Source organism: Cyanistes caeruleus, chromosome 4, assembly GCF_971803275.1.
Source record: "Cyanistes caeruleus chromosome 4, bCyaCae1.hap1.1, whole genome shotgun sequence".
NCBI lineage: Eukaryota > Metazoa > Chordata > Aves > Passeriformes > Paridae > Cyanistes > Cyanistes caeruleus.
Window position 1 is genome coordinate 81,087,212 of NC_141704.1, and position 13,619 is coordinate 81,100,830.

Below are 13,619 nucleotides of genomic sequence, written 5' to 3' on the forward strand. Positions count from 1 at the left end.
GACCAGGAAAGAACTGTTCGTCTGTGCCACGGAAAACCCAACACGATCCAGTCCCTTTGTTAGCGGCATCCTCCCCAGCGGCCGCTGGCAGGGGTGAAGGTGCGAGGAGCGCGAAGGCAGCGGTGCTGAAGGACAGCGCAGCGCTCCCCAAGGCTCCTCGCCCCTGTGGCGGCCCCGCCGCCCCTCACAGCGGGGGCAGAGGGCGGGGGGCAGCGCTCCCGGGAGCCGCCGCCACTTTCGGGCCGATGTGCGAGGCGCAGCGAGCGCGGCTCGCCCCGGACGGGGCCGCTCCCCTCAGCACAAAGCGGGGCCGGCGGCGGAGGGGCTGGGCCCGCCGGGCGGGCACACAAAGGCGGCGCGGAGCACGCTCGGGAGGGAGCCCGCAGCCCTCCCGTTCCCCGGCACTTACCTTCAGCAACACAAAGAGCCAGAGCAGACAGGAGCGGGCCCCCGGGGCCCCCCGCCGGCGGCGGGCGGGCATCGGGGAGGACGGCGGCCTGCGGGGGCGGCCGGGCAGGGGGGGCCGCTGCTCCTCTGCCCCCGGGACCCCCGGCTCTGCCCCCCGCCTCCCTCCGCTCGGCTCCGAGCCGTGCCCGGCAATGGCGAACTGCGGCGGCATCAGGCGGCCGGCGGCGGCGCCGACCTCCCCTCCGAGCGGCGCATCCTGCCGCCCCCCGCCCCTTTTATTTGGGGTTTGCGGCGGGGAGGGGAGGAGGAGGAGGAGGTGGAGAAGGAAGAGGAGGCGGCGGCTGGTGGTGTCTCCCCTCCCAGGAGTTTGGGCGATCGCGCCGCTCGCCGGCTCCGGCAGCGCCGGCTCCTGGGGGCGGCCCCCGGAGGAAGGCGAGGGCTGGAGGTGGGAGACGGGAGATGGGAGCCGGGAGATGGGAGCCGGGAGATGGGAGATGGGAGCCGGGAGATGGGAGCCGGGAGATGGGAGCCGGGAGATGGGAGATGGGAGCCGGGAGATGGGAGCCGGGAGCCGGGAGATGGGAGCCGGGAGATGGGAGATGGGAGATGGGAGCCGGGAGATGGGAGCCGCCCTGGCCCCCCTCACCGCCCTGCCCCCGGCCCCTCTGTGCCCTCAGCGAGGGCTCCCCGCGGGCAGAAAGGCATCCTCCCCTCCGAGCCCTCCCCTAGGGCTTTATTTCCCTGCACAACATCCCCGTGGCTGCGCTCGGCAATCACTTTAGGCGTGTGGACAGCTCTTCGAGTGTTCGAGGTACACGGCTGAACCTGCAAGGGATGGAGAGCTTGTTCTGTCCCCTGAGAAAACCGAGGTCACCTCCTCTCTTGGGTCTTCCCCCCGCATCCCAACCTGCAGGTTAATCAGGACCGTCTCCAAACACCCCAGCGAGTCTAACTCAAGATGATGTCCCCAGAGAAAAAAACAAACAACAACAAAACCAAACACTCTGAGGAACCAAAACAACATCCCGAAGTACTTAAAGACCTTCCCCATTCGACCACCACAATGAAAAGTCTTTCCAGACTTCAGAATACTTCAGAATCAGAAGACTTCAGAGTCTGGTTTGTCACAGACCATGCTCTCATTCACACCGGTATAAATTAAGGTGCATCCTTGGTGACGCTATCAGAGCTATAACAAAGATCAATTCAAACAAAATAGGGTTGCAAGTGTAATAAACAGTTATGTCCAAGGCGTTAAACTTCAGAGCAACTTTGGATCTAGGTGTAGAGCCATCACTTAGAGTAATGGGCCACCATCTCACTCTTCCTTAAAGAAATAAAGTAGTGGCTGAAAGTAGATTCTGGGATGGTTTTCAGGTTTTCTAAGTCGTATGGGCAAGATCAATTCTATCACAGTCTTGTGGGAATGTCCTTTATATCCAGCAATTACAAAGCTGTTTTCTAACAGCACTGCTAAATTGGACAACAAGGAATCTGTGTTTCAGAGCCCTGCCTGGTTTATACATGGCACATTTTTGATTTCCTTATAATTTGGACACTCAGTCAACAAAAGCTTGATTTCAAAGTGGCCAAAGCCAGAGAGGGATGTGCTTATTTTCTACTGAAATGGGCCCTTGAGCAAAGATTTGCCACACTTGATGGGGATTAATCCAGAAAGCCAAGAAGACATTCAGGCCCCGTGTAGATACTGGCACAAAGCCGAAATTTAGAAATCCAAAAGGCTATTCATATGTTCATTTATAAGAAGCTGGGGACCTTAGAGACACATTCAATGCTACCAGTGAAGGACAGAGACTTCTCTTGGGTGCTCACCACTCTGGTAGCATTTGAAGCATTATCTGAAATTGGTATACAAGGGGTTAACCATTGCTAAATATCCTTCAGTATTTAGGTTTAAGAGGAAGAGAGGTTATCTGAAAGATAAAGATGTGAATTTCTTTAGAAAACTAAAATTTCACCAGTATTTGAGAGCTGTAGATGGAACTTTAGGCTGAGAACCTCTTGTTGATAAAGTAAATGGAACTTAAATAGTCGGTGATTTTTGTCCTTAGGACTGTATTTTTTGCTTCTTTCTTCTCTAGTATTCCACTTATTTACAAACATTTAGACATTAAAATGACAATGGCATAAGCAAGGCTAAAGATTAAAGATAGCTAAAAGGAAAAAAAAAAAAAAAAAGTATAAAATTCTAGTAGCATTTTAGCCTCAGGACAACACTATCAGAATCAAAGAGAGAGAACAATAGCTGAAAGAAGTGAGAAACATTTCTGCAATGAAACCTTCAATAAAGTATCAAGACAATAAAATTTTCTGATCTGGCTGTTGAAGCTGAGGAAAATGCAGCCAGGAGAATTCAGGGATTGCATTCTCTTTAAGTTATGGGGGTCTAGCATTACTCAGCTTTTTCAAAAAGGGTTCAGAGCTTTGGAAGATTCCAATTTGTAAATAGAAACTAATCCTTAAAAAAAAAAAAATACAGAGCAGAGGGAAAAAAAAGAAGAGGATCTATGAAAACGGAATCACCTTTATTTGTTTCTAGAATCTAAACAATAAAAGCAGCCAGTCTACTAATAAAGCAGCAAAGTTTTAAAAATAGAGACCATGAGATAACTTTTATATCTTCATGGAAAAAGAAATAGGGTAATTAGTAAGTGGTCAGTTAGAGAATGATACTGATGCTCTATAACCCTCTCCATGAGCTCAGGGGGAAAGGAAGTGTTCAGCAGAACACCTCACAAATTGGAATTTCATTGATTTGGATGAAAAACACAGAAGCATTTGAGAAGAACTTAAAAAACAAAAATCAGAAAAAAAAGGGCTCAAATGGGGAACATTTCTTCTGGAGTGAAACACAGCTTGTGATGAATCAGATACTGGGATTTTGGCGATTTGAACAAATTTATTTTTTTTTTTACCCTCTCTTCTTTACATTCCAGATACCTGAAAAAACCCTTCTTGGCACACTAGAAGCTGAATCATGTTCCCATTTACCAAGACAGCCCTGTACAAGGACTCGGTGAAAGGCCTGACCTTTGCATTTCTGGAGCTCCTGCAATACAGAGCAGCTTGCTGACCACAGAGTGCTTCTCGCCACATAAAACTTCCCTTCAGTCCCATAAAACTGGCACTTGTGGATCTCTGCCACCTTCTCCCAGAACTCATCAAAGGGCATTACAGACTATCCTGAGCTGGAAGGGACCCACAAGGATCATCAACTCCTCCCTTACAGCATGGATTTATGACAAGATCACGTTGCATTACAAGCATCTCTCGTTGTTCCTTCGAGGTCTGCTCTGCTTGGGAGACATCCTATTTTTTTTCTTGGTCTATGACAAACTCTGGGCTTAAAGCAGCCTTAAAGACTTTGTTTCTCTCTGAATACAGCTGGCAGGACCCCAGTGAAGCAGAGAACTTAGAGCAGAGGGCCCTGACAGAGAGGTGCACATCGTGTTTTGACACAGGGTCCTGTCTCTACTCACCAGATTTACTATAAAAGCTGGGCAGGAATTATTTTCTGATGTGCAGCATGCAGGAGCATGATAAAGTATTTCAAGGACACAGCCTGAGCAGACAAAAATGGTTTAAAGAAAATCCTCTTGCATTTTGAGGGTACCACCTACAAGGACTCCCCATCAAACAAAAACACAGTTGCAAGAACTTCTCAGGTAGTTCATCAACCCCTTGAGGGTTATGTTAGTTAGAGTGCTAGATTTTTACCTTTATTTACTGACCTGATGAGTTAAAATACTGGTGTTTGCTTTAATCAACAATTTAATGAATGTTTCATCCTAACTAAACCAGTATTAATTACCATATACCATCCTAGATTAGCAGAGAAAAATAGAAATCAAGATGTTTCATGGTTTCAAATGGTTGTATAAATGTTCCTGCTGGTAGCTTATGTGGACTTGATTTAAGGTTTATGGTAAATTCTTCCCTTATTCCTGAAAACCCCAAAGCAACATTCTGTCAGATCTACCAACTTTGCCTGGCCTGGGGAAAAAAGCTGTAAATTAGCATTTATTCCTAGTTGCACTATAAACCCGGATTTATATGAAGATTTACAGGCTTCAGCAAGTCTGGATAAGCATGGCATGAAAAGAGGTTTATAAAAAAACTCCATTTTAAGTAGAAGTCATCCTGGTCCATGAAGTTTTTGAGGCAAAGTTATTTTTCAGTGACAAATGCTCTTATGAAAATAAAGTGTGGATCCTTCTTAAATGTATTCTCACCTCAAGTCCTTCCATTTCAATGACAGCAGTGGATAAAACAATAACAAAAACAAGTGCAAAGGGTGGCTAGAATAACGTACGTGGGTTGGCACGTACGTGTTCGAGTGCAAATTTATCTTGGATTTCAGTTTGAGAAGGATGGGCCCTGTGACTCCTAAAAGTGTGCCCCCCTAACAAACAAGTTGTCAGGTTTTTTGTTTTTAAATCTGTCTTTTCATAACAAGAATGATTGACACACTTCAGATGTGCAACCTGATCAACTTCCAGACGCTTTTTAGTCTTTCAGTGCAGGAGAAGCTGTGAACTATTCTGCAAAAGGTCATTTCCTTTTTTAAAGCAGACAGAAATCTGTCTTTGACATTGAATCTTTTCCTCATAAATAAGCATATGAAAGATTTTTGTCTGATGTTTCTTTCCTTTAGCACTGCAATGGGGTGTGGAGAGGCACTGGGCTGTTTTTTTGTGGGTTGTTTTTTTTATTCTGAAGGGAAGGAATAAACTTACCCACAAGGCCAATGAGATTATTTAACATTTAAACTTTCCTTTATCTGTCCCAGGGTATCTGGATGCTACAGGATGCCTGAGAAACAGACTGAGTTCTGTGAACATAGTTCTATATTAAAAATATTCATATATTTACCTTTCTAGTGAGCTATTAAGTATTTGACCAGCCTTGCCTGTTTTCAAAACACTCATAGTTCCCTCTCCAGTCTCAGTGGATATAAGTGGTTTATAAAAATAAATAAAAAAATATATATTTTTTTTAAAAAAGGTAAAAATAAATAAATAATAATAATAAATATAAAAAATAAAAATAAATCACTGTTCTTATTTTGTATTGCATCCCCAGTGCTCCCTTCCAGATGCAACTGCTTCTCCATTTTTGTCTATGATCTATGCAGGCCAAAGGCACAATCCCACTGGGGGAAGAGGAAGGTTGAGATTTTCTGATTGTCTTTAGCAACTTCTACAGCCATGTAAGTTGAAAAAAGTCTAAAGAAAAAAAAAAGTTCTTTTTAATTTTGTTTTTCTGCTTAAGATGGGTAGATCTTTCTGGGGGTTATTTCTCAGCAATTCAACTGTACTTTACATTGCAGAACCATCCAGGCTTTTTATTAAAAAAAACCCAAAAGATAAAAATAAAATTAAAAAAAAAAAATTTCCAGAAGAAAAAGTGGACTCCAGTCAGCCACAGACTTTTAGCACCTTTCACCTCTGAAATATACTGACTTCCTCTGACCCTCAGAGGCTTTATTGATTCATAGAAATCTGAGTCATGGTTACAGGAAACATTTCTCTCCCCAGAAATTTACAGTAGGAGCTGAACTTCTGCACAGATAACATCCTTTTCTTCCTTAGCATCTGTGCTGAATTTTTTTTCTCTCTCTCCATGGTTTGGGGGTACCATATCCCAATAGAAATAAACCAGTGCCTTTTCACTCCCAGCTCCCAAATGGCATCACTAAACACCATTTTTATTTTAGATATATTTTTATAGTCTCAGAAAACCCCAGCTGATCAATCAGGCAACAAGACCTGACTATAGCAATCATTCACACCGTTTGATTAATTGTGCCAATTACTGGCCACTCAGAGTAAACAATTTCAAAAGCAGCTCTGTGTGCAAAGTGGGCCTGCAGCTACATGAGAATGGGGAAAAAATCGCATGAAATCATAAATGTATTCATTTTTAAAAAAAAAAACACCATTTCATTCACTAACAATTTACTTCCTAGGGGGTGAATTTCATTCAAAGGAGAGAGAGAAAAGAGAAGATTCAGCAAATATATTATTGGCACAGTCAGGTATTCTGATCACCATGGAAAGCAGGTTGGCAGGGCTTAAGAGAATTTTACCTATTATATGGAAATAGCAAGAAAATCTGTAGATTTACCAGCAAAGGCAAAAATGTTTGCTATTGAACTTCAATCTTTAGCATTTCAAAATCTCAGGGGTCAAAAAGACTGCTAAACACAAAGAACAGAATGATGCATGGTATTTTTTTTTTTCATTCCTCCTTTCCTGTACATTATATGTGGGCTTATTCCAGAGGACTTGAAAGATAGCCAAGAGTAGGAAGGGAAAAAAACCTTTTTGAAATGTAAGTGTTGGAACATCTCTATAAAATTCCCCCTCCGTTTTTACACACCTATTTGCAAGATGTTAATTAAAAATAGCCTGCTTTCCTTTTTCATGATCATCTTTCACAGTCTGCCCAGTTTACATAAATTAGCACACTAATATGTCAAATACATCAATTATGAGCTAACACACTCTCTCACTAATAGGATTTGCATTTTTTACTCCAGCAGACATAGGATGCCTTATTTTTTGGAAAGTAATCTAATATCATCAGGCAGCCAACTGTGTCTTCTAACACGACTTCCACCTCCAGGAATGATCCTTCACAGCCCAGAGAGGAAGAGCTGGGTGTGAAAACATGCCAAGACCATGGTTTGCTCTGCCTGCCCTGATTCCTAGGACAAGCTCTTCAATGAGAATCACAGAATCACAGAACGGCTGGGTTGGAAGAGACCTTCAGGATCATCGAGTCCAACTCATGCCCTAACACCACAATACCTGAAACCTCAACTAAACCATGGCACTGAGTGCCACATCCAGTCTTTTTTTTAAACACATCCAGGGATGGTGACTCCACCACCTCCCTGGGCAGACCATTCTAGTACTTTACTACTCTTTTCGTGAAGAACTTTTTCCTGATGTCCAGTCTATATTTCCCTTGGTGCAGCTTAAGGCTGTGTCCTCTCGTTCTGTCAATTGCTGCCTGGTGAAAGGGACCAACCCCACCTGACTGCAGCCTCCTTTCAGGGAGCTGTGGAGCGTGATAAGGTCACCTCTGAGTCTCCTTTTCTCCAGGATAAACAACCCCAGCTCCCTCAGTCATTCCTCACAGGGTTTGTGTTCCCAGCCCCTCACCAGCCTCGTTGCCTCCTCTGGACGCGCTCAAGCGTCTCAACATCCTTCCCAAACTGAGGGGCCAGAACTGGACACAGAACTCCAGGTGTGCCCTCACCAGTGCTGAGCACAGGGGAAGAATGACCTCCCTGCTCCTGCTGGCCCCACATTCCTGATCCAGGCCAGGTACCACTGGCCTTCTTGGCCCCCAGGGCACTCTGCTGGCTCCTGTTCAGCTGCTGTCACCAGCACCCCCAGGTCTCTTTCTGCCTGGGCACTGTCCAGCCACACCATCCCAGCAGAGCTGAGCAAGGCAGCCAGGTGGCTGTGCTGTCAGGGGGAGCTAGCAAAAGCTGAGCCCTAAGATGCTGTCCCCAGTTCCTGTGTCCTAAAGGAAAGCATCTGCTGCCCCAGGTTTACTACAAGGCAGAAAGGATTTTTACAAGTTTCAACTCCCACTGATTCTGAGGAGAACCCAAAGTTTGAGCTGACAGAGGCCAACACGTTGTCGTCTGCCCTGACCCACGTGGTCCTTACAGTGTGGCATTGAATTCTACTGTGGGGAATAGTGTGGGGAAATATTGTACTTCAGAGGCATTTCAGAGCCTCGAGGCTTTCAGTCTCCAAGGTGGGGGTGGTAAAAAAAAATAAAAAAATAAAATCCATCACTGCTAGCAGTCTGCAAAAGAGTGCCCACATTAGCTTAGCCAAGGTTATCAAACCCATGACAAATATGGGGTTCACTTTCTTATGCTTCCAGACAACCCACAAATCTCAAAGTGCCAAATGAACTAAATTGCTATGAAATTAGAGTCATGCAAAACTACATGCAACAATGAAACCCAGAACAATCTTCATTTCCATGGCGTTTTGGTCATAATTAAAAATATTCATAGAGCTTTACAAAGCATGAAATTACCTTGGCATTTCCATATCATAGAGTAGAACCTTGGCATTAGCTCGGGGTGAAACTCTGTAGCCCTGGGAGGCTGCACATCACACATCAAACAGGCATCCACAGAGCTGTTCAAACGCGTGCCCAGCGCCTCGTAAACGGCTGGAGCGGCCCGGACAAGACAGCTCTGACATTCTCTGTCAGCTCAGGAAAGCTGCACAAAGCTGGAGGCAGATCAATAGCACAGAAAACATCAAAATGACATTATGGGGACTTTGAGAGAGGTAATGTGTTCCCACGCATAATAGCTTCAGCTGCAATAATTAGACGTGCAGCGTTGCTCAGGCTGCGCACGGCAGCAGCCCCTCTGAAGCAGGCTGCAGGCTGACGTGGCCCAAATACATGCAGAGGGCTAAAAACCAGCAAAACCAAAGGCACCCAGCTCCATTAGCTCCCAAACTTTGGGTGTAACCAGAAGCAGCTGATGAAGGGCAGTGTCCGTGAGAGTTGATGTCCCTTGCATTTCTGTCTGGCGAAGGAAGTGGAAATGGAGCTCACCATTAGAAATTTGGGAAGTGCTGTGGCTGCTCCCAGACACTGGCTTACTCTGTCAGAGCACCACATTCCTGTAACAAATGTCTCCTCAAGCCTGTGGATAAGTTTATAGGAGAAAACACCCTTTATTCAGCATAAAAGGCTTCAGAACTTGGTCCACTCCTGGTGAATTCCACTCAGACACTAAAAATAATTCACATCCATCTCAAGAATACTTCAGCTTTGGGATTCACACCCATTGTCAACCCATCCTGATGTAGCCAGCACAAACCACCCCCACTGTCCCAGCCTCCTTAGGCACCTGCCCCCAGGAATTTCACTCAGTTCTGCTTCTACCTGGAGGAGCTTTCTGAACTTGGACAGCTCGAAATGAAGATGGCTCCACTACTCCAGTAGTGCACACAATTAGCAGAAAGGCACAGCTTCACATCACCAGGGCACAAATTTAAGAAGCATTGTTGCAAATGTCTGGCCATGAAAGCTCTTGTTAAAAAAGGAAGCAAGCCTTCAGTTTCTGTCCCATCACTGAGTGAAACAACTACGATTGTAGTATCAAGGTGGATTTGAATGCGCTGCCATCAAAGCAATTCTGCATGACAGAGATGAGAAATGGGATCCTGTTATATATGGCAACATGCTTTATTACAAAAATCAGACTGTGCTAGGGAAAAAACCAACACAACATATTGAGGTCAACTGAAATTACTGTGGAAAGGAGGATGAAACTAAAATGACAGACAACACCCAGATGAAAACACAGATTTTCAGGATAATTTTCAGGGCATTCTAAGTCTCAGAGACTTATCTGCAAGAGCTCTGTCAATCATCCTCAAAGCACTCATCCATCCAACCTGAATCAAGGCATTTTATCATTTTTAGGTGCAATATTGATTTGAGTAGTCACCATGACAGTAATCAGAAAGGTGAAGCTGGTTACTCTGCTAGGAACAAGTCCATTGTTGCAATTACAGGAATAAACATTGCTGGATGAAGGCTGAAAATGTCTTTCTCCCAAAAGTCTCATGAGCAGAGTAGACATCTAAGAGACACAAGACAGCCATGTTCTTGTCACTGAGAGGGAACTAATAATAATGTTGGAAAATGTACTTTTAAGGAGATAGTAACAGAAGTCAGTTGGAACCTTCCTGCTAAGATCATCATCCATGCAGAACACACAGGCAGATATTTAAGGTGATGTTTACTCTGGGCAAGCCCTTATCCAAAAAAACCTGATCAAGCATGAGTCTGGCAGAGGGCCTGAGGAGCAGAGCCCGTGTCCAGCAGCGAGGTTAACCCCCAGAATCCAAAGGAGACGGGTGCTGCAGCAGCCTGACGTGGCACAGATAATTCGAGGTTGACATCAATCACCTTCAGCTGTTCAAGCACTTGCTTTTCCCCTCATTCCCATGTACAATGCTGTAGGAATCCAGCACATGATCTCAAATACCCTCTTTTGCCAGGCTGTTTTGCATTAAAAACACCTCTTTTGTCACAACCAATGCATTACCTGGGCACACCTGTACAAATATTGCTGTGTTTGATGGATTTAATGCTTTCTACCCATTTACACTTCTGTTTTAACCTTATTTTTATTCCCTATACTTTAAGTAAGCTGACCTACTTAATCACTTTATTTTTTGGCTCCACTGAGTACCACTTATTAGTGTCTGTTAATGTCAAAACATACCACAATTTTTTTTTAATTTTTCTGGCACGTTCTCTGCGCTTATAAAGCAAAACAAAATCATCAAATGAGAAGAGGATCAGTAACCAGCTGTTCTTAGCCCTCTACATGCAAATCTGTGAACTATTGTTGCACCCATTTTTAGTGCAAGCTCTCCAATAACTCTGAAGTATGTGATGTTAGCATCAATATAATCAAGTTAGTATAATTTTCAGTAAATATGCATAAAATTAAAGCACTATCAGATTACACTTTGCTTCCATACAATTTAACCTACAGCAAGCAATATTTTGACTTTCATTTTAGTGTGGCAAAGAGCTCCACGATATTAATTAATTAAGCTTTAAAATCCCTCTCCCTAACAGGAAAGTCTTATTATCTCCATTAAACAGAGAGGTAAGCTGGACTCAAACTGTGTCTAATGACTTGCCTGACTCAATGACAAATGCAGGAATAGAGCCAAGAAGTTTACTTTCCCCAATTTCTCCTGCTTTATCACTGAAAACCATTCCCTGACTCTGGGTAAGCACACACGAGCTGCCTCAATACGTGTAGTTAGTTAAACAAAGTTCACTGCATTTGTCTTTTGGTCTTCCATAAGAAAAGACTCCATCAAGTCGTGTTCTAATTAATACAGGAAGATGGTCAATATAATATGTTGACATCACAGCTCGCATTTGCTGACAGTATAAGCCATCTCATTAAATGGAAAGAATTAATTATAACAGTTTATCAGTGTCAAGTTCTGAACTAGAAGCTCCCAGAGCAGTGAATGCATCATTGCACCTTGTTTGAACTAATTTTCCTCTGCTGACAAAGTCAAATGTGAATGTGCCAATGTTTATGAACTATAAAGCTTTTCCAAATCCGTGCATTATTGTCTGACTCGATTTTGCCATGGTAAAAAGCCCAATACAAGTGCAGAACACTAAATTAGACTGGCTATGAGCAGCACAGGGTGTGTAATATCCGTGGTAGCCTTCTGAATACATTAGTGTCTGGCAGCAGAATTAATTAAATTGGTATCAAAGATAACTCTATTGCTTCATATCTTGCAGTGAGTAAGGAAAAACCCTTCAATGAGTTTAAGATCCCCTCCGGAACACGAATGTCATTGTGAACTAATAGTTGCTAAAGCAGGCCTGTGCAAAACTCGGTGAGATTTAAAAAGAGCATCACTCAGTCAGTGGGACACGGCTATTAATTCCCAGTGCTCAGGTTATTAATATTTATTTATTAATTTATTTAATTAATTTAATATTTATTTATATTATAATATATGATATTCTATTTATTATAGTTATTATATATTCTACTATAATTATAATTTATTTATAATTAATTTAATAAATTTTATTTATTAATTTATTTTATTGAGTTAATAATTATTATATTATATTATATTACATTATATTACATTATATTGCATTACATTACATTACATTATATTATATTATATTATATTATATTATATTATATTATATTATATTATATTATATTATATTATATTATATTATATTATATTTATAACATATTTATTAATTTTATTTATTAATTAATTTTATTAATTTAATATTATCTATTATAATATATAAATATTAATAATTCCCATGTGCTGAGAGGGACATTTAGAGATGCTCCTCTGAAATGAGAGGGATGGAGCAAGGAGATCCATTAGAGGTACTTGATAGAGAAGGAGCACACACACACACATACACACACCCCAGGGTATTGATGTGCAACACTTCACCAATTGACACATAAATTGACACTGACAGTAAAATTCTCCTCACAGCAGCAGCCCTAATGTCCCCCTGGACCTTGTTTGTGGGTGAAAATAAAGCTAAACATTGAGCATACCCTTCCACAGCACACAAAACAAGTTTGAATGCTTTTACCTGATGGAGTCTGGACAGAGCAGGTGCATTTGCAGAGCCCTGGGGCTCCGCCTCAAGATTAGGCAAAAGAAGAAGGAAAAGAGAAAAATTATCTTTGATTTTACACCATTACAGGGCATAATCTCAAGACATAATTCCAGCGATTAACCAAAACCCAACAAATTAATTTTTTCCCTCTCCAAATATTTAAATGCAAATAATTCTGTATGAAAGTACAGACACTGAGAAAACACAGAGATAGCTGCCTCAGCCACAAGACTCTGACTAAGCTTGAAGCTAGCTGGATCCAGGGTTTGGGCAGTGTCCTATCTCTGGTCCTTGTAAAATATGGCTAATTTGAGAAATTAGATTCAAATTTACTCCTTCACCGGCATTTATTGGAGTAAAGCTTCCAAACAGGCACAAGTGTCAGTGCATTGAGAGGTTAAAACAGTATCTCTGAGAACATGGGTTTCTGCACTTAATGAAAAAAACAACGATGTGGAAGATGGTAAACAAACAACGTTATTGCAATTCAGAACCTTAATGATAACGTTATTTTCACATTACAGAATATTTGAGTACAAATATGTAAGAAACAGGCAAGTATGCCACTCTTCCCATTGTTTAGTTTCCAAGAAATCACAGTTTTGATTTTCCCTACAGAAAAATAAATTAATTGGGTAGGACATAGTGGGGGAAAATATCAGGAAGACAACATGAAGAGCTCAGAGACCAGCAGTGTTGGTCTCTCCTACCCTAATTAAAAATATGATGAGAATTGAAAAAAAAACAAACCATCATTAAATCCTTGTGCCCTATCCTCACCCCAATCACTGCAATTCTCTACCACAGCATTTCAGTGCATTCTTCCTCCTTCTTTTACACTTTTGTCACTGCCACACTGAATTATGCAGAGTGCAGAGAGGGTTTCAGGGAAATGCTCCACCATCAGCCCAATGCTGTCAGCAGACTTGAACAAAATTCTCTGAAACATTGCCACTCTGTGGCAGTTCAAGGTATAAGATTTT

General features: G+C 42.6%; 1 protein-coding gene and 1 long non-coding RNA gene across 3 annotated transcripts in view; one reads left to right on the forward strand and one right to left on the reverse strand.

Moving 5' to 3' along the window:
- PTPRO (protein tyrosine phosphatase receptor type O) overlaps positions 1 to 720 on the reverse strand; it is a 143,481-nt gene extending 142,761 nt beyond the window's left edge. Inside the window, exon 1 of one of the 2 annotated variants that reach the window (XM_086886000.1) lies at positions 410 to 720. In XM_086886000.1, coding sequence (XP_086742126.1) covers positions 410 to 619 — 210 coding nt within the window. In that variant the 5' untranslated portion in view covers positions 620 to 720. The remainder of the gene's footprint in view (positions 1 to 409) is intronic. The other variant, XM_086885999.1, reaches the window with a different exon arrangement.
- On the forward strand, positions 690 to 5,054 carry LOC111928200 (uncharacterized). Its single transcript, XR_002863963.2, has 2 exons — positions 690 to 853; positions 3,366 to 5,054. It is a non-coding gene; the product is annotated as an uncharacterized LOC111928200 (long non-coding RNA).
- The last annotated feature ends 8,565 nt before the right edge of the window (positions 5,055 to 13,619 follow it).